At 37.8% G+C, this 19897-nt stretch overlaps 1 protein-coding gene across 1 annotated transcript in view; it reads left to right on the plus strand.

Annotated features, from left to right (window-relative positions):
* The window catches only part of LOC124796223 (radial spoke head protein 4 homolog A), a 335434-nt gene that overhangs the window by 261647 nt on the left and 53890 nt on the right, over nucleotides 1-19897 (plus strand). The window contains exon 9 of the mRNA XM_047260315.1: nucleotides 10447-10467. Within this exon, the coding sequence (XP_047116271.1) occupies nucleotides 10447-10467 (21 nt within the window). The remainder of the gene's footprint in view (nucleotides 1-10446; nucleotides 10468-19897) is intronic.

Raw genomic sequence — 19897 nt, forward strand, 5'->3', positions numbered from 1 at the left:
TAAAGATACATAGGTGAAGCATCTGCAACTACATTGTCATTACCTTTGACGTATACTACTTCATAGTCAAATTGCTGTAAAAGCTTATCCCATCTTGTGAGTCTTTCATGGTGTAATCTGCACTCTTTAAGATAACTTAATGCTTTGTGATCTGAGTGTACTTTAATTTTATGACCTAACAGATGATTTCAAAACTTGTCAAATGCCCAGTGAATAGCCAATAACTCTTTTTCAGTAATGGTGTAACATTTTTCATGTTTGAGTAATATTCTATTTCCAAAAGCAAATGGACAGAGTGTAATTTTACCATCAGCTTCTTCTTCCTGGAATAACTCAACACCTAGTCCATAATTACTGCTGTCATTGTGTGAGCAAAAAGGCAAACTGAAATCAGGTTTGTGTAATAAGTGCTGGTTGTTCAATTCTTTCTTAACACATTTATTCAAACTTTGATTACTAATAGATTTTTGATAAAAATCCACAAAAACCAAAAAATTACTTTAATCTTTCTCTTACGTAGTGCTGGCAGTTTGTAAATGCCTTCTGTTTTCTCAGGGTCAGCAAGAATACCATCTTTAGTAATAACATGACCTAAAAATTTAAGTTCTGTTACCGCAATTTTACATTTCTCACATTTAACTGCCATTCCCCATTATTGCACATTTGTTTAAAAAGTTGAAAATTTCAGTCCAATCTTATCGAGTCGCATAAATGTCGTCTAGATAGATTATCAGTAGTGACACAAGTTCTCTGTTCAAGCACATGATCCAAAGCTCTAGTAGATTCAGTAACAGATGAATTCAAACCAAATGGTACAACACAATATTGATAAAAAGGGCAACTATATTAAAAGACAGCATACTTCTTTAATCTTTTACTAAAGGTATCTGGTGAAATCCTAAGGTCAAATTGAGGCTTGACATAAATTGTATATTCTTAAGTTTGTGTAAAAATTCACTAGTGTTTTCAGGATGGACTGTTTCCCTGTAGAACTGTCTTGAAATCCAACACCAATCTCACTCTTTCATCTTTCTTCATAACTACAACAAGTGAGATATTGTAAGGAGTAGTTCTTCTTGCAGTAACATCACATACTTTCATTTCGTGTTATTCTTTCTCTGCTGTTGTTCTTCTGGCAATTGGTACACTATGAGGTCTTTTAAAAATGGTTTGTGAGGTTTTTGAACTGTAAAGTACCCTGGTAACCCTTTACTCTTCTTAGAACATTCCTAGAGACATCTCTCTACTTCCAAAGTAAAGATCTTAATTTCTGTTTTTAATGTTCACTGAGGCTGCCACCTTCTCCTACTTTAGTGTTAACAAGTTTGAACTCTGCCTCATCTGTGACTACACCAAGAGTGTCATAATTCACACCTCCTCTTTCTTTCAAAAACTGAGAACTGTTAACTTTACTGTTACTGACTTGAGAAAACTGGTTACAACACTACTTCCATCTGATCTTGGAATACAAAGCTTCTTTCCTCCCCAATTAAAGCCTAGATACGCTGGCTATTCTTGTCCAATTTATCCCCAGTATAAAAGTGCTGCAATTATAAGACATCCTTGAGTAAACTGTACTCCTTCAGTACTAATAGTAATCAGATCATGATTCTTCACTATTTTACTATGTCTACCTGTAGCACCTCTGATTTTGACTCCAATCACTGATAATCCAACATAATCATTTCCTCTCTTTATTTTCTTGCTTAAGGCCTCAGAAACTCTTGACACCTGGCTCCCTGTTTTAGATAAGGCACCTGCCAATAAGGCACCTGTTTTCCCTTGATCCTGTCTTCACTTAAATTATGGGACTACAGATCTCATCATAATTACTGTGATTAACATTTTCATATAACAAACTGTTTTCAGCTTCTTTGAAACTGTTGCCTGCGGTCTGTATCTTACTTGTACTGATCTTAACTAGATTACAGAATTTCATCATGCTAACAGAAAAGTCATTACTAGTACTATCCACACCCAGAATGTCACTTATCCAAGAAATTTCACTTGACGGAAATTGATCTTCACTCATGTACTTAACTTTTAGTTGTTTATGGATATCATATTTAGTTTAGTGCCACCAGTTTGGATACAAAGTTGAAAATACATAGGTTAACATTTTTGAAAAATGTTTGTCATTCTGAACTGCCTCACTATTTAACCACACCCTACAAAAGAACACTTCATCATTAGTCATCTCAGCCAAAAATTTATCATTACTCTCACAACTGTTAACTGAAGTATCTTCACCATTGGGACATAACATTTTACTATAAATTAAACTCAGGAATTCAGTAGCTTTAACATTGTCATTACTATTACTCATTTTTTCAGCTATGTCTCTGGACATTTCTTCAACAGTACCATGAACATTGTTCTCCTTCTTATCATCATATACCTCAGCTTCTTCCTTAAAACATTCAAAATACTTTTCTTCCTCACTTATCCCCACAAGATCATCATCTTCATATTTACTAACATGTACATGACTACAAAAATCATTATCTTTCAAATGACACTAATGTCATATCCAAATTTATGAGAGTCACTTGCACATAACACAATGTGTGCTTCTGACTTACCTGGTTCCTCCATAAATTGACTAATCCCAAAATCATTACATACTTCAGTTACCTGTTCAGATAAAGTATTGTTTTCCGTCCATTCATAAAAATCTACTAATTTCCTTCTACTTCTTATTCAATGTTATCATTTGTATTGTCAGTTGTGTCTTTTGTTTTAGTATGTGGCATTTGTTCTTCTCTACTGTAATGGTACATAGTGGATAATACACTTCCTTAAAATAGTTATTTGTTATATCAGATGGCTTTGTTTGCTGTGGATAATTTAGTTGTTTGGTCCATTTACTATTACAGTTTTCTGATCATAACTTGTGGACTGACAGTGGAACCCTACAATGGTCATTTTCACTTCTGTTCACTACTCAGGTTAAAAATAAATAAATAAATTCGCTTTTATACTCAAATTGCTGTTATCGTCACCAGTATTGCTGACAATTGTTAATTCTGGTTCTTTCTTCTTGGTAGGAGGATTTAATCTGAAGTATGAAAACCAAGTTGGAGCAACATATATTTTTTGTGGTATTGTCTGGAAAGAATATCAACAATTGCATAACCTGAAAAGTATCATTTGATTAGTAACAGATATGTAATTTTTATTTTATCCCAGACTAGAGTCTCTGTATTTTAACCCTCACCCTATAATTACTGATTGAAATAATTATTTTGAAATAATTATTTAAATTCTGTCTCTGCTGATTTTTCAGGACCTTTACTTTGACCTTTGTAGCAAACCGAGCAAACAGTGGAAAATTTAGAAATCTTGACTGATCAAAATAATTGGTACTTAATTGGTAAAATTCTTCTTTGTTGTGGTTCACGTCTCAGGGTCTTCTTTCTCACTTGTATTTAGGATATTGACAAAATATTTGGTTTCGCTGGAATTCATGGGTTTGATCTTGTTATATCAATTCTAATCAACACAATTAACACATTTCAGTTTTCATTATGTTGACATATTCTTGAAATCATTTCACAAATTTTAAATAACACTTTTGATTGTGGTTCACAATTATGAAAAGATACTTATGAGCATTGTTATTTAAACATAATGAGCAACACTCACGTAACTTTGACCACATGCAGCCATACATCACTTCTCTTCACAAACTACTCTCCAGCATTCAACCTATGTTACTCACTGGTAGTCTATAGATTGTTAAATACAAAGATAATAACCCATTGGTCAAAGATTATTAAATTTCTCAATGTTTACATTCCCCTCTGACATTTACATTCATCAAAATAATCAAGACAAATTTTATGACAAATATTTACAAAATTTATGACAGTTAAGAAAAGGGTATTGCAAAATGCATGATGAAACATCTTGTATCAGAAACCACACTTGATACTTAGAACATGATTTAGTGAGACCAGTTTCATTACATGTGCCACAGAACATAGGCTGCAGGGTAAAACCAACTGTTTTGTATTATGCTGACTTCCTTTATTGACTTATTTTAAATACAATTGTCAAGTTGGCTGTGAAATGAATCCCCAATGTTAGCGTAGTTAAATTCCCAATCAGAAACTCATATAATTGATGCTTGCTACACACAGTAATTTCTGGATCATTTTTTGGTCAAAAACTTTAACCCTTTAAAAACTATCATGCCTCAAAGGCCCATCTGAGATTTTTATTATCATCTATATTAGTAACTATGAACCATGGACCTTGCCGTTGGTGGGGAGGCTTGCGTGCCTCAGCGATACAGATAGCCGTACCGTAGGTGCAACCACAACGGAGGGGTATCTGTTGAGAGGCCAGACAAACGTGTGGTTCCTGAAGAGGGGCAGCAGCCTTTTCAGTAGTTGCAAGGGCAACAGTCTGGATGATTGACTGATCTGGCCTTGTAACAATAACCAAAACGGCCTTGCTGTGCTGGTACTGCGAACGGCTGAAAGCAAGGGGAAACTACAGCCGTAATTTTTCCCGAGGGCATGCAGCTTTACTGTATGATTACATGATGATGGCGTCCTCTTGGGTAAAATATTCCGGAGGTAAAATAGTCCCCCATTCGGATCTCCGGGCGGGGACTACTCAAGAGGATGTCGTTATCAGGAGAAAGAAAACTGGCGTTCTACGGATCGGAGCGTGGAATGTCAGATCCCTTAATCGGGCAGGTAAGTTAGAAAATTTAAAAAGGGAAATGGATAGGTTGAAGGTAGATATAGTGGGAATTAGTGAAGTTCAGTGGCAGGAGGAACAAGACTTCTGGTCAGGTGACTACAGGGTTATAAACACAAAATCAAATAGGGGTAATGCAGGAGTAGGTTTAATAATGAATAGGAAAATAGGAATGCGGGTAAGCTACTACAAACAGCATAGTGAACGCATTATTGTGGCCAAGATAGATACGAAGCCCACACCTACTACAGTAGTACAAGTTTATATGCCAACTAGCTCTGCAGATGACGAAGAAATTGAAGAAATGTATGATGAAATAAAAAAAATTATTCAGATTGTGAAGGGAGACGAAAATTTAATAGTCATAGGTGACTGGAATTCGAGTGTAGGAAAAGGGAGAGAAGGAAACATAGTAGGTGAATATGGATTGGGTGACAGAAATGAAAGAGGAAGCCGCCTTGTAGAATTTTGCACAGAGCACAACATAATCATAACTAACACTTGGTTTAAGAATCATGAAAGAAGGTTGTATACATGGAAGAACCCTGGAGATACTAAAAGGTATCAGATAGATTATATAATGGTAAGACAGAGATTTAGGAACCAGGTTTTAAATTGTAAGACATTTCCAGGGGCAGATGTGGACTCTGACCACAATCTATTGGTTATGACCTGTAGATTAAAACTGAAGAAACTGCAAAAAGGTGGGAATTTAAGGAGATGGGACCTGGATAAACTAAAAGAACCAGAGGTTGTACAGAGATTCAGGGAGAGCATAAGGGAGCAATTGACAGGAATGGGGGAAATAAATACAGTAGAAGAAGAATGGGTAGCTTTGAGGGATGAAGTAGTGAAGGCAGCAGAGGATCAAGTAGGTAAAAAGACGAGGGCTAGTAGAAATCTTTGGGTAACAGAAGAAATACTGAATTTAATTGATGAAAGGAGAAAATATAAAAATGCAGTAAGTGAAACAGGCAAAAAGGAATACAAACGTCTCAAAAATGAGATCGACAGGAAGTGCAAAATGGCTAAGCAAGGATGGCTAGAGGACAAATGTAAGGATGTAGAGGCCTATCTCACTAGGGCTAAGATAGATACCGCCTACAGGAAAATTAAAGAGACCTTTGGAGATAAGAGAACGACTTGTATGAATATCAAGAGCTCAGATGGAAACCCAGTTCTAAGCAAAGAAGGGAAAGCAGAAAGATGGAAGGAGTATATAGAGGGTCTATACAAGGGCGATGTACTTGAGGACAATATTATGGAAATGGAAGAGGATGTAGATGAAGATGAAATGGGAGATACGATACTGCGTGAAGAGTTTGACAGAGCACTGAAAGACCTGAGTCGAAACAAGGCCCCCGGAGTAGACAAAATTCCATTGGAACTACTGACGGCCGTGGGAGAGCCAGTCCTGACAAAACTCTACCATCTGGCGAGCAAGATGTATGAAACAGGCGAAATACCCTCAGATTTCAAGAAGAATATAATAATTCCAATCCCAAAGAAAGCAGGTGTTGACAGATGTGAAAATTACCGAACTATCAGCTTAATAAGTCACAGCTGCAAAATACTAACACGAATTCTTTACAGACGAATGGAAAAACTAGTAGAAGCCAACCTCGGGGAAGATCAGTTTGGATTCCGTAGAAACACTGGAACACGTGAGGCAATACTGACCTTACGACTTATCTTATAAGAAAGATTAAGAAAAGGCAAACCTACATTTCTAGCATTTGTAGACTTAGAGAAAGCTTTTGACAATGTTGACTGGAATACTCTCTTTCAAATTCTAGAGGTGGCAGGGGTAAAATACAGGGAGCAAAAGGCTATTTACAATTTGTACAGAAACCAGATGGCAGTTATAAGAGTCGAGGGACATGAAAGGGAAGCAGTGGTTGGGAAGGGAGTAAGACAGGGTTGTAGCCTCTCTCCGATGTTGTTCAATCTGTATATTGAGCAAGCAGTAAAGGAAACAAAAGAAAAATTCGGAGTAGGTATTAAAATTCATGGAGAAGAAATAAAAACTTTGAGGCTCGCCGATGACATTGTAATTCTGTCAGAGACAGCAAAGGACTTGGAAGAGCAGTTGAATGGAATGGACAGTGTCTTGAAAGGAGGATATAAGATGAACATCAACAAAAGCAAAACAAGGATAATGGAATGTAGTCTAATTAAGTCGGGTGATGCTGAGGGAATTAGATTAGGAAATGAGGCACTTAAAGTAGTAAAGGAGTTTTGCTATTTGGGGAACAAAATAACTGATGATGGTCAAAGTAGAGAGGATATAAAATGTAGGCTGGCAATGGCAAGGAAAGCGTTTCTGAAGAAGAGAAATTTGTTAACATCCAGTATTGATTTAAGTGCCAGGAAGTCATTTTTGAAAGTATTCGTATGGAGTGTAGCCATGTATGGAAGTGAAACATGGACGATAAATAGTTTGGACAAGAAGAGAATAGAAGCTTTCGAAATGTGGTGCTACAGAAGAATGCTGAAGATTAGATGGGTAGATCACATAACTAATGAGGAAGTATTGAATAGGATTGGGGAGAAGAGAAGTTTGTGGCACAACTTGACCAGAAGAAGGGATCGGTTGGTAGGACATGTCCTGAGGCATCAAGGCATCACCAATTTAGTATTGGAGGGCAGCATGGAGGGTAAAAATCGTAGAGGGAGACCAAGAGATGAATACACTAAGCAGATTCTGAAGGATGTAGGTTGCATTAGGTACTGGGAGATGAAAAAGCTTGCACAGGATAGAGTAGCATGGAGAGCTGCATCAAACCAGTCTCAGGACTGAAGACCACAACAACAACATACATTTTATTTTAATGAAATTTTAGGGCTTTTACTAGTTTGTCTTGTTAGTCATAAGTTTGAAAAATAATTCTAAAAATTTACTTATGGCTTTGTGTTAAAGTGTTGGTTCACATTTCCTCCCATACTGGCCTTGAAAGTTAATGTGGTCAGAAGGAATTTTTAAACAAACAGGTGTCTGTTACATTATTTTCTGTTGTTGACTCATTGTTATTCTTTCAGTGTTCAACAGTTCTCCTTGTGATAAGCACATGTTTAGTTTGGTGCATTATTTCATAACAGTAGTATGTTCTACAAAGTGAAAATGCTATGGGGAACAGAGGGGATGAGGGAGTAGGGGAATTTTTGTAACAGTCTTGAGAGTGAAATCTCATCTAGTAAATTTGAATTTTCCAGTGATTATGATAATGAGGTAGATGTCACTTTTTTAGTATTTCTTGTATTTGGAATGAAAAATTGACGTTAGCCCCTTATGTTATTCTTTGATGTACCCCTCAGTGAAAAAGCGTTTATGTGGACCAACAAGGAAGGTAAAATCATTTACAAGGAGTGGGTGGATACAGATTCACATGAAATGAAAAAGTTTCTGAGTATGGTCATCCTGACTGATGTTTACAAGTCAAGAAATGAAAATACCAGTGTGCTTTGGCCAACCGTTGTTCAATGAAATTATGTCCTGCGACTGCCCCCATGATATTCTGAGGGTGTTGCACTTTGACAGTGCAGTAGCCTGACATGAACATAAGTCAACTGGAACCAGTCAGACAAGTTTTTGAGGATGGCGCATGACCATGGAAGAACGGTTGGTCAGATTTTGAGGTCTCTGTCCATTTCAACAATTCCTGACAGTAGAAAGTACTGGGCAATTTGTGACAGAGCAACACGCTGCTGCTGGAAGATGGAAGTGTGTGTGAGGAAGCAGGTAGAAACCAATGCCAAGTGACTTGGAGAGAATGTTGTGAAAACCATGCCGACTGAACTTCTACCTCATTATTTGTTGTCAAAAAATCCGACACTAGATGGTATTTCCCAAAAAAAGAAGGTGAATTTCCGATTTTATTACACCTGAAGGACATGAAGTACACTCTACATTCTTTGGTTTTCAACCAGATCTGATGATAGCCTCTTATGTTCCTAAGAAGAACAAAGTTGTTACTGTCCTTAGTTCTCTTTGTGACCAACCATTGGTTGAATGACATACAATGCCATGAAAGGTGGCATTGATGCCTTGGACCAGAACACATGGTGCTACAGCGTGAAGAAAAAAACAAGGTGCTGGCCATTAGAGAGAGAGAGAGAGACCATTGGACCAATTTCTATCAAACTTGGTGCACACACACACACACACACACACACACACACACACACACACACACACACACACACACACACTTACCAATGGACCAATTTCTACCAAACTTAGTAACACTTTTTTTTTTTTTTTTTTCTTCTGATGGAGAAACCAAATAACAATTTTCGTAATTACAGCTTCTAAATTGCCTTAATAATGAAATGTTTTTAAAATGCCTTTTATCCCCTATTTCACACCCTTAGGAGTGGAATTTCGAGCAATCCCTTCTTAAATGATGCTTACAATATAATATCCACACCATCTTCAGTTTCAGGTTCCTATCCTTTGCAGCTTTGTCTGGGTGATGATGACTCATTGAATCAGTATGGCCCTGTTTCACCCCTTAGCATCTGCACCATGGTCTAGGAGTAGTATCTTCGATTAGCAATCAAAACGTCCTCGTACCCCATTTGAACCCTGTCATCACTTAATTTTGAATAAAAATCATCAACATTGGTGGCCAGTGACTTCCGGCATAAGAAGTCTCCTTCATTCTGCCAACGGCCTTGTCAAAGACGGTGGAGGAGCAGATAGAGGTTCAGTGTGCTCTCTTGCCTTGGGGTGGGAAACTGCCCTGAAGGTGGAAGAATAAGCAATGGTCAACAGCATGAGGATGCAGATGCATTAAAGACACATAATGTGTATCCACAGAACATATGGCCTTTAATTGAAAGGAAGTCATGATGATCTCTCCACTGGCAAAAGATTGTGGAATATGATGTTATGGAACGATTCTGGAATAGTCCCCAATTTGGATCTCCAGGATGGGGCTGCCATGGGGAGGTGACCATGAGAAAAAGATTGAATAGCCAACAAATGAATAACATTCTATGAGCTGGGTCATGGAATGTCAGAAGTTTGAATGTGGCAGAAAAACTAGAAAATGTGAAGATGAAAATGCAGAGGCTCAATCTACGTACAGTGTGAGTCAGTGAAGTGAAATGGAAAGGAGAAAAAGATTTCTGGTCAGATTGGTATGAGTAATATCAACAGCAACAGAAAGTGGTATAACAGGAGTGGGATTCATTATGAACAGGAAGGTAGGGCAGAGATTGTGTTACTCTGAACAGTTCAGTGATAGGGTTGTTCTCATTGGAATCGACAGCAAACCAACATTGACAATGATAGTACAGGTATGCATGCCAGTGTCGCAAGCTAAAGATGAAGAGATATAGAAAGGATACGGGGTATTTAATGGGTAATACAGCACGTAAAGGGAGATGAAAATCTAATAGGGACTGGAATGCTGATGTGGGGGAAGGAGTAGAAGGAAGAGGTATGGGAGTATATGGACTTGGTACAAGGAATGACAGAGGAGAAAGACTAATTGATTTCTGTAATAAATTTCAGCTACTAATAGTGAACACTCTGTTCAAGAATCACAAGAGGAGGCGGCATACTTGGAAAAGACCAGGTGATACAGGAAGATTTCAGTTATACTGTGTCATGGTGAGACAGAGATTCTGAAGTCAGATGCTGGATTGTAGGGCATACCCACAAAGAGATTTAGATTCATATCACAATTTTGTAATGATGAAGAGTAGGCTGAAGCTTAAGAGATTAGTCAGGAAGAATCAATACATGAAAAAGTTGGAGATGGAAGTACTAAGGAAGTTGGAAAGGAAAACACAAGTACAAAGAAGATAACTACGAAGAAACAATGGGTGACAGAAGTATTTCAGTTGATCAATGAAAGAAGGAAGCACAAAAAAGTTTCAGGGGAATTCAGGAATACAGAAATACAAGTTGCTGAGGAAATAAATAAATAGGAGGTGTAGGGAAGCTAAGACGAAATAGCTGCATGAAAAATATGAACTGAAAATGAAATGATTGTCAGAAGGGCTGATCAAGCACATAGAAAAGTCAAAACAGGCTTCAACAAAATTAAAATTTTTAACAAATACTAAAGATGCCCCAAGATTCCTGAAAATAGATATTGGCCAAATAGAGAAGGTCAAAAAGTTCAAATATCTAGGGGAGATAATTCAAGAAAATGGTTTGGAAAAATCTGCAGTAGAAGAAAGGTTGCATAAAATGGGGAGAACATTTGGTATCACTAAAGACCACTACAATAAAAAGTGGCCATCCAAAAATGCAAAAATAAAGCATTACTACACAATATTAAAACCAGAATGCCTGTATGCAAGCAAATGCATGGGATGAAACTATAATTTAGATAAATTGGAAGTACTAGGGGAATTAGAAAGAAAGTACGAGGAGCACAAAACATAGTAGAAAGTTGGAAATTATGAAGTAATGCTGAAATATAGCAACATGTAGAAAATACTTCAGACATAATGTGAAAAAGCAGACTCATGTTTTTGTACGTTTATTTTGAATGCAAGACAGTAGATTAACTAATAAGATTTTCAATATTTGTGGGGTAAGCAGTACACAACAAGCTGAGTGAAAGAAGTGGATAAGGACTTAGAAAGAAACAATATAGAACAGAAGATATAAACAACAGAGAAGCCTTTTGCAAAAAAAAAAAAAAAAAAAAAAAAAAAAAAAAAAAAAAAAAAAAAAAAAAAAATGAGGAAGGAAGGATTCCAAGGCAGGGTGGCTAAAAAAACTGTTTCAAAATGGTCTGAGGACAGAAAGATGAAACACAATGAGCAGATGAAAGCATACTGGAATTAACAAATAGAACAAAGAATGAAGAACTGAAATTGGAACATGGTACTCAGATGGCCTGTTCAGAGCAATATATATAACCTATGTTTATAATACATATGGTGTTACTTTATGATGTATATGCTATATAACATGGTCATCATTCAAGAAATCATCTACACTATAATAATGTTTAATTTTCAAATTTTTTCCAGGTCTCCTTTAGTATTTCTTAGATTTGGGTCACACTTCTCTTCCTGATTTTATTTATAAATATCACATCCATGTAGTTTGGAGTTTGTTCATATAATTTTAGGTATAGCTTTTCAAATAAAGGTATGCAGTCTTGTAACAATATTTGAGAACAAAAGTTGCTACCCACCATCTAGCAGAGATGCTGAGGCGCAGATAGGCACAACAAAAAGACTCTCACAATTAAAGCTTTTGGCCATTAAGGCCTTCATTAACAATAGACTGTCTCTCTCTCTCTCTCTCCCTCTCTCTCTCTCTCTCTCTCTCTCTCTCTCTCTCTCTCTCTCTCTCTCACACACACACACACACACACACACACACACACACACACACAGTCTTGTAACAATATTTGAGAACAAAAGTTGCTACCCACCATCTAGCAGAGATGCTGAGGCGCAGATAGGCACAACAAAAAGACTCTCACAATTAAAGCTTTTGGCCATTAAGCCTTCATTAACAATAGACTGTCTCTCTCTCTCTCTCTCTCTCTCTCTCTCTCTCTCTCTCTCTCTCTCTCACACACACACACACACACACACACACACACACACAATTCCAGTCTCAGACAATTGAAACCGTTACATACCATTCTGGATTTTCCATTGTTTGGTACGCAGTCTTGTCTCTTTTTAGCTATCACCATGGCTCAAATGATCTTTTTTTGTAGTCTAAAGGCTTTGAGCACATTATTTTTCTCATCCCCAGGAAATTATGCTACACTTAAACACTGAAACAAAATATACATAATATAGAGGTTTTTACAGCTAAATCAGTGATGCTACATAAGACATTCACTAGGTACACAAGAGTATTTGGTTGACTCAGTATGTCATCCATTGTTGTGGATATGAAACTCCAGTACGGACTTCAGGTAGCGACATGTAGTGTATGTGGAAATTATTTTTACTTATATTAGAGTGAGTTTATGCTACATCATCACTGCTCGTACATTGCTGGTGTAGCAAGGCAATGACAAAATGAGTCCACTGACTCCTAATCAGTGTGTTTAACCTGCAGCATCACTGCCTACGATCCTTTCCGGTTGAGGATATCTACTTGCTCTGTGTTACAAGCAGTGATCATTATTGCCCATCATGAAACTTGAACTCCTTATTCATGGAGTTTCTTAGGCAGCATCCATCCACATTTCCATCTGTACACTGTGAACCACTGTAAGAGGTACATGGTGGTGGAGTGTGGGGTAGCTACCATCTGTCTCCGAGCATCTGCCAGTTCTGTGTTTTTCTGCATCTCTGTGACATTCTCTTGCAGATTGAAGATAATTTCAAGAATGAGAGCTATAAGTGGTGGTTTTAAACATACACTTATTTCAACAGTTTTTTTTTAAAGGAAAGGTATCTGGGCCAGAGTAATACAGATATTACAACCACTTCGTACTGGATAATATTAGATGCAGTAATTTTTGGAAATTAATTCATCTGTTTCATCTAATTTATAACTTTTATTTGGTAAAATGTTATGGGGAAATCTTTAATGTGATGGATGTAGCACATGAAGTAGAGGTGGATAAAAACTGACAAAATATTGCCTCAGAGTGCGCACTTCTACCAGTCATTATTTCACGGAAATTTCTTTGATAATATTAATACACATAACATTTGTAGTTCAGTACTATTTAAAATAAAATGGAAAATTTATTGTGATATACACTGCTGTCCAAAATTAAAGCAACAAACGGAAATTTTGCAAGGTTACATTTATTTTGCCACAAAAAAGTATAAACAGGTGATAGTAAAGTAGAAACAATATAAACAATGCAGAACATAAACAACTGCAAATGCATAGCAGTAGACAATTCATTTTTTTCCAACACATTCTGACAACTCAGTGCTCTGTTCTCATATACTCTGTATGGTCGGTGACCACTTCTGGCAGCAATACAGGCCTGACAACAATGAGGGCTTGCTGTAAACTGTGTCATCAGTCTCATGTTGAGGCAATAATGCCTGTTCTTCCTGAAGAGCTGCTCACAAGTCTTGGAGAGTGGTTAGTGGATGCTGATGTGCATCCCAGACATGCTCTATGAGATGCAAGTTGAGACTGTGTACACAGTGGCTGTGGATGTGGGACTAACAGGCAAATACTTTGCCATTTGATAGGTGTTGGCATGATTATCCGTTGACTGGAATGACATCTTCCATGCAGAACACAATTGTACAGATATCTGTTGACAGTTTGTATGATTATATCATGAATTAAACTCTAAATGTGGAAATAGCTGCTTGTTATTTTAATTTTGGATACCAGTATATATAAACGTCTTTAGTTTTTCCTTACCTCGTGCAAATGAACCACGGTTTAGTGTCATGAAGCAATGAAGAAAACTTTGTTTTCACTTGACAGCCCTACAGGTAACAGCAATGTGACCAGCCCTACAAGTAACAGCAATGTGACTGGCTGCAGGGTAAATAATCCCAAGTGAGTGACAATGTACCAGTAGTGAGTTGCAATTTTCCAGTAGCGGGGCTGCAGCATCAGTGTACTGTTATGCTGGTTGCGAATTTCACAGTTCATTCTAAATTCATTCTTTTTATTGATAAATACTGTTATTTGTAATTATATTGATATGTGAAATCACATATTCCAATGACCCTAAACAGCCACCTGCAAGATGTCTTTTTTCAACTGAACACTTTTTTGACACTGACAGAAAAGGAGTGGGTAAAGTATGTTAGAAATCTCATATGCATGTCAACACAGTGGTGTATATTTCTAAGCATAAAACAGACAGACTTAGGTTTTTATATCTACATTTATTGTCCAGAGTCAGTTTACATTGCTTTTCAGAGCTTTTTGCACCAGAAATTGTGATTTTCTGTCTTATTCCACTCACAACTCTCAGTGACTGTGACTGTCTATGAACCACAGTGCAAGTCTTCAACTTTATTACCTTACTATCATTGTCCCTGTCCACGATACAGGATGATGGCAGCAGAGGTCTTTCTGGATTTCCATACCATTACCCAGTGACAATATCCAGTCATCAGTGGAAAATCTGACACCTGCATCTATACATACATGCAAATCCTGCAAACCACTGTCAAGTACATGACAGATGGTGCTTCTCATTGTACCACTTTTAAAGCTTTTTTTCGAATTGATGTCTAATACCATTGGGAACTGTGAGCACCACAACTGCATTATTGTCAATATATTTGGGATAAATGACAGTATCAGTCATAAATATTGAAATCCTTTATTTTAAAGATTGATTCCGGTCACTGTGTGACCATCTTCAGTGCAAATTATTCGAACCTTGTAGGCCCATATCATAATAGCACAACATTCCTTATGTGGTGTAACATGCACTGTGATGGTTACATCCAACAGATATCTTCACTTTTCCCACATAAAACAATTTTTAAAGTTTACAGAAGAGTGTGTGTTGTAACCTTAGCAGTTGCCGGTCCAACGTACAGTGAGCTTGTAGCTTAAACAGCCAACTCCTGTCACACAGTGACCGAAATCAATCTGTAAAATAAAAGATTTCAGTATTTACAACTGATGCTGCCATTTATACAAAATATATTTTTTTCTGATTGCATTCATGTATGGAGCGTGGGAACAATGATTGCTAAAATGCTCCTGTGCACTCTGTACTTGGTCTAGTCTTCTGTTCATAATTGCTTTCAGAGAGATACATATGGGTTGTAGGATATTCCTTGTTTTGTCATTTCATGCTAGTTCTTTAGTCATTGTCAGTGGGCTTTCTCAGGATTATTTGCATCAGCCTGTTCAGTTTTTCCAGAATCTTCGTGACAGACTTCCATAGTTCAAATAAACCTCTCACCATTTGTGCTGCCCTTCTTTGTGTACATTTGCTATCCCTTGTTAGTGCTATTCGGTATGGGTTCCACACACTTCAGCAATATTCTGAGAGGGGGTCATGTGAGTATGCAATCTCCTGTGTAGACTGATTGCATTTCCATAGTATTTGCCAATGAACCGATGTGTGCCACCTGCCTTATTTATGACTGGTCCTGTCTGATCATTCCATTTCATATCCCAACAAAGTGTTACACCCAGGTATTTGTATGAGTTGGCTGATAGCAACTGTGACTTGTTCGTACTGTACTCACAGGATACTATGGTTTTTTTTTTCTTTTGTCAAGTACATAATTTTACATCTCTGAACATTTAAAACAAGTTGCCAATACCTGCACCACTTTGGAATTTTATCAGATTCGGACTGAATATTTGTGCAGCTTTTTTCAGACAGTACTTTACTATAGATATATTCATCATCTGTGCAAAGTGTCAGATTACTATTAATATTCCCTGTAAGGTCATTACAACACAAATGCAAAGGTCGCAGCACACTTCCCTAGAGCACACCTGAATTTACTTCTCCAACTCTCAGTGACTTTGCATTCAAAATAACATGTGGCATCCTCCTTAGCAAGAAATCATCTAGATTGGACAGATAGTCACATAATCTCTTGTGTGCCTGTCCCACACAGTCAACTACCTGAGTGACAGCCTCTGATGTGTAATGCACACATGGCCCAGTCAGGGCTACCCTACACTCCTCAGCCCTATGACACAAGTTTATGAAGTCAACCTAGCTTCTCACAGAGCCTTCGAAGTTTCTGGTTCAGTTCTTCCACTTGACTCTGCACAGGCAGCCAAGTTCTGCTTTGTGGAAAATGATGAGGATTATGAGATTTGGTGAAACTCCATGAGCAAGACTAGTCTTCTTAACCTTCTCTGTTGCTAGAATGATCTGAGTATGACCTGAAAGCCCAGATGGCAGACACCGTTTGTTCCAGTGTGCGTCACAGTCTACATTTGGCTGCACCCTGTTACTTTACTGGCTGTCGGAAGAGCCTCATCAACATATAAATGAGGCCCACAGCCTTACACACTGAGTGCACCTGGTACTCAGTCCGATCCCACAGTGCCATTTCTCTAAGACGTACCATTAGTTAGCACACATTTGAACTGTCGAAGATTAATAGATTCTGACGACAGCACCTCAAACTTGTTTGTTAGGGGATGAGTGAAATACCCTGAGTCCTCCCTGGTCCCTGTCTCACCTACACAGAGAGCCTAGTCCACCACTCGCAGTCAAGTGGACAAATAGTGATTGAGGCTGTACTTCATGTAAAGGAGACAGCATCCGTAGGAGAGAATAGTACTTGAGGTACCGTTGCTGTTTGGGTACATGACTCTTAGTAGCCCTCCTCACACACCTATTTAAAGCAGCTTCCAGTCACTTGACAGTAGCTAGAGCAATTTCCAGCAGCTTACAAATGTTGAGGCATCTGGATGTCTTAAGTCGTTAATCAAATGTCCCCCAATTTTAATTCAAATTTCCATACATGTCAGCCCTGCAGTGACATACTACATATTAGTCTTTCTGTTATTTCATGTTGATATTGAATTTTAAGCAATGCAATGGAGTCAGAGATCTGCATCACTGAACAGAGGCATTTTCTTGGGATTGCTGGTTGTTGTGTAAGGTGTGGCCACAGTCAGCGTACTGTATGTGGCTACAGCAGTGAAAGTACTACTATCAGAATGTTGCCTCACTGGCACACTCAACATGAAAGAAAAATAAAAAGACATTTATTAAGAATATTTTCCATGTAATATCACAACAAACAAATAAAATTATTTGAATACATATTAAACCACTTTAACATATATTATATCACTATCAAGACTTTTCACCTGTAATCACTTAGGCAGGAAGTATAGCACCTTAGTTATTAGTTGGCAGTGTGATAGAATCTCCTAAAGAAACAGCAACAAGCACACAATAAGTGTAACCATATCTTAGGACTATGGGTAAACAGATACTAAATGAAACATATTTTGGTGGTGAAAGTGCAATCTCTGAATGAATACCATAACAGAATCTTATACAAATAGCTCTCACAAAATGCTTCTAGTCATATATATGAAGACTATCAGAGGTGTCAAAGTTAGTGTTCAGACACTCGTGAATCACACAGGAACCAAAATTAAGCATAACAAAGCAAAAGCAGAAATGCTGAATTCTGACTTTAAATGCTCATTCAGAAAGGAAAGTTCAGGAGTACTGCCCCAGTTACAATTCTTGCACCTCTGAAAGGATGAGGCCACAATCATAAGGTTTTAATTATCACCTCAAAAAATAAAGAAATAAGTAAGTGCATCAAGTTAGGTAATTTATTTTGTTTGTTTGGAGGGTCATGTCTAAAATCCCAGTAGAAATTGCCTAGAGGAGTCAAAACAGCCTGTTGATCCAATACAGTATTGCATGGTTGTCTGTTTTCAGCATTGGATAGGGAATAGTGGTCTAACAGTCTGTGCTGAGTTTATGGAAGTGTGCAGAAATAGTGCAGCATCACATCACACAGTGATGGTGTCAGAGACACTTCCGGTGTGGTCAAACAATCTGAATGGTGAAGAAAAAGTCTAGGCCATCTGTCTGAGAAGAACTGGGCATCAAAAGGGGACTGAACACCCTAGTGTAGGGAAAACCAGCCTATCAGAATAGGGGCAATAGAGGAAAAAATGAAAATCACTCAAGGGCCAGTTTTCCACACTTTACACGACATTTTGAACATGACGAACGTTGCCACCCACTGGATTCCATGATTGCTCACACAAACCTAATCACCACAGATAGGTACTGTGTGTAATACTGTGAGAATTAGAGGAAAGAACAAAGAAAATGTTGGGAACATGCAGATTCACAACCGCCGAATAAGGTGAAGGTGCAGCTGCTGAGGGGTAAAGTGATGCTGAGGTGATAATTGAAACTTTATTACCACTGCTTGTAAATATTAGTGTCAGTGGCATTAAGAAACAGCATAATATGCAAAAATGGAATGAAATCCCAGGGCTCGATGGAATCCCTGTGACATTCTACACAGAATCTACAGCTGAGTTAGTCCATAATATGCTATAGGTCCCTCAAACAACTGTGCCCAGGTGCTGAAAGAAAGCACAGATCACAAGCATCTACAAGGAGGATAGAGGAAGTGATACAAAAAAATACTGTCCTACATCACTGATATCCATCTGTTACAGAATTTTACATGTTTTCAGCTAAAAAATAATGAGGTATTTAGAACAGAATGCCAATTAGCATCAAATCCGCAAACATTGTCTTGCAAAACAGCTTTTCCCATGTCATGTGCTGAAAGCCAGATGGTTGCAGTGTTTCTTGACACCTGAAAAGTTTTTGACTTTGTACCATGCCAACACAAACAGAAGTACAATCATATGAAGCATCAAATGAATTTTCTGATTGGATTGAGGGTATCGTTGTAAGATGCAGCACATTATCTTGGTTACAAAGTTATCGACAAAAGTAAAAGTAAACTGAGGCATGGCTCAGGAATGTATGTTGTAGCACTTACTATTTGTATTGTATATTAATGATAGGGCAAACAATGGATATAGTAACCCCTCTCTCTTTCTGTGGTTTATACAGTTATCTATACTGAAGTACCATCTGGAAAAAGCCACAAAAATTTATAATCGTACCTTGATGCACCTTCAAAGTAATCCAGAGATTTACAGCTTGCTTTAAATGTTGAGCAGTGTGAAACCATGCACTTCACAAAAAGTAAAAATGTGATTTTCCTGGATGTAACAGTTTGTAGGGATGTGAGATGAAATGGTTTGAATAGGCTTAATTGTATGTGAGACATGTAGCAGATTTCATTTCATTGGCCACATGTTGGGAAAATACAGTCAGTCTACATAGGAGATTGCTTTCAAAACAATCCTGTGGTATTACTCAAGTATGTGGGACTGATACCAAATAGGAGCTGCAGGAGATGTATGTGACTTACCAAACGAAAGTGCTGGCAGGTTGATAGACACACAAACAAACACAAACATACACACAAAATTCAAGCTTTCGCAACCAACGGTTGCTTCATCAGGAAAGAGGGAAGGAGAGGGAAAGACGAAAGGATGTGGGTTTTAAGGGAGAGGGTAAGGAGTCATTCCAATCCCGAGAGCGGAAAGACTTACCTTATGGGGAAAAAAGTACAGTTATACACTCGCTCACACACACATATCCATCGGCACATACACAGACACAAGCAGTCTGCTTGTGTCTGTGTATGTCTGTGTATGTGCGGTGTGTGTGTATGTTTGTGTTTGTTTGTGTGTCTATCAACCTGCCAGCAC

The sequence above is a fragment of the Schistocerca piceifrons genome, chromosome 4 (assembly GCF_021461385.2).
Source record: "Schistocerca piceifrons isolate TAMUIC-IGC-003096 chromosome 4, iqSchPice1.1, whole genome shotgun sequence".
In the NCBI taxonomy this organism is placed as follows: Eukaryota; Metazoa; Arthropoda; class Insecta; order Orthoptera; family Acrididae; genus Schistocerca; species Schistocerca piceifrons.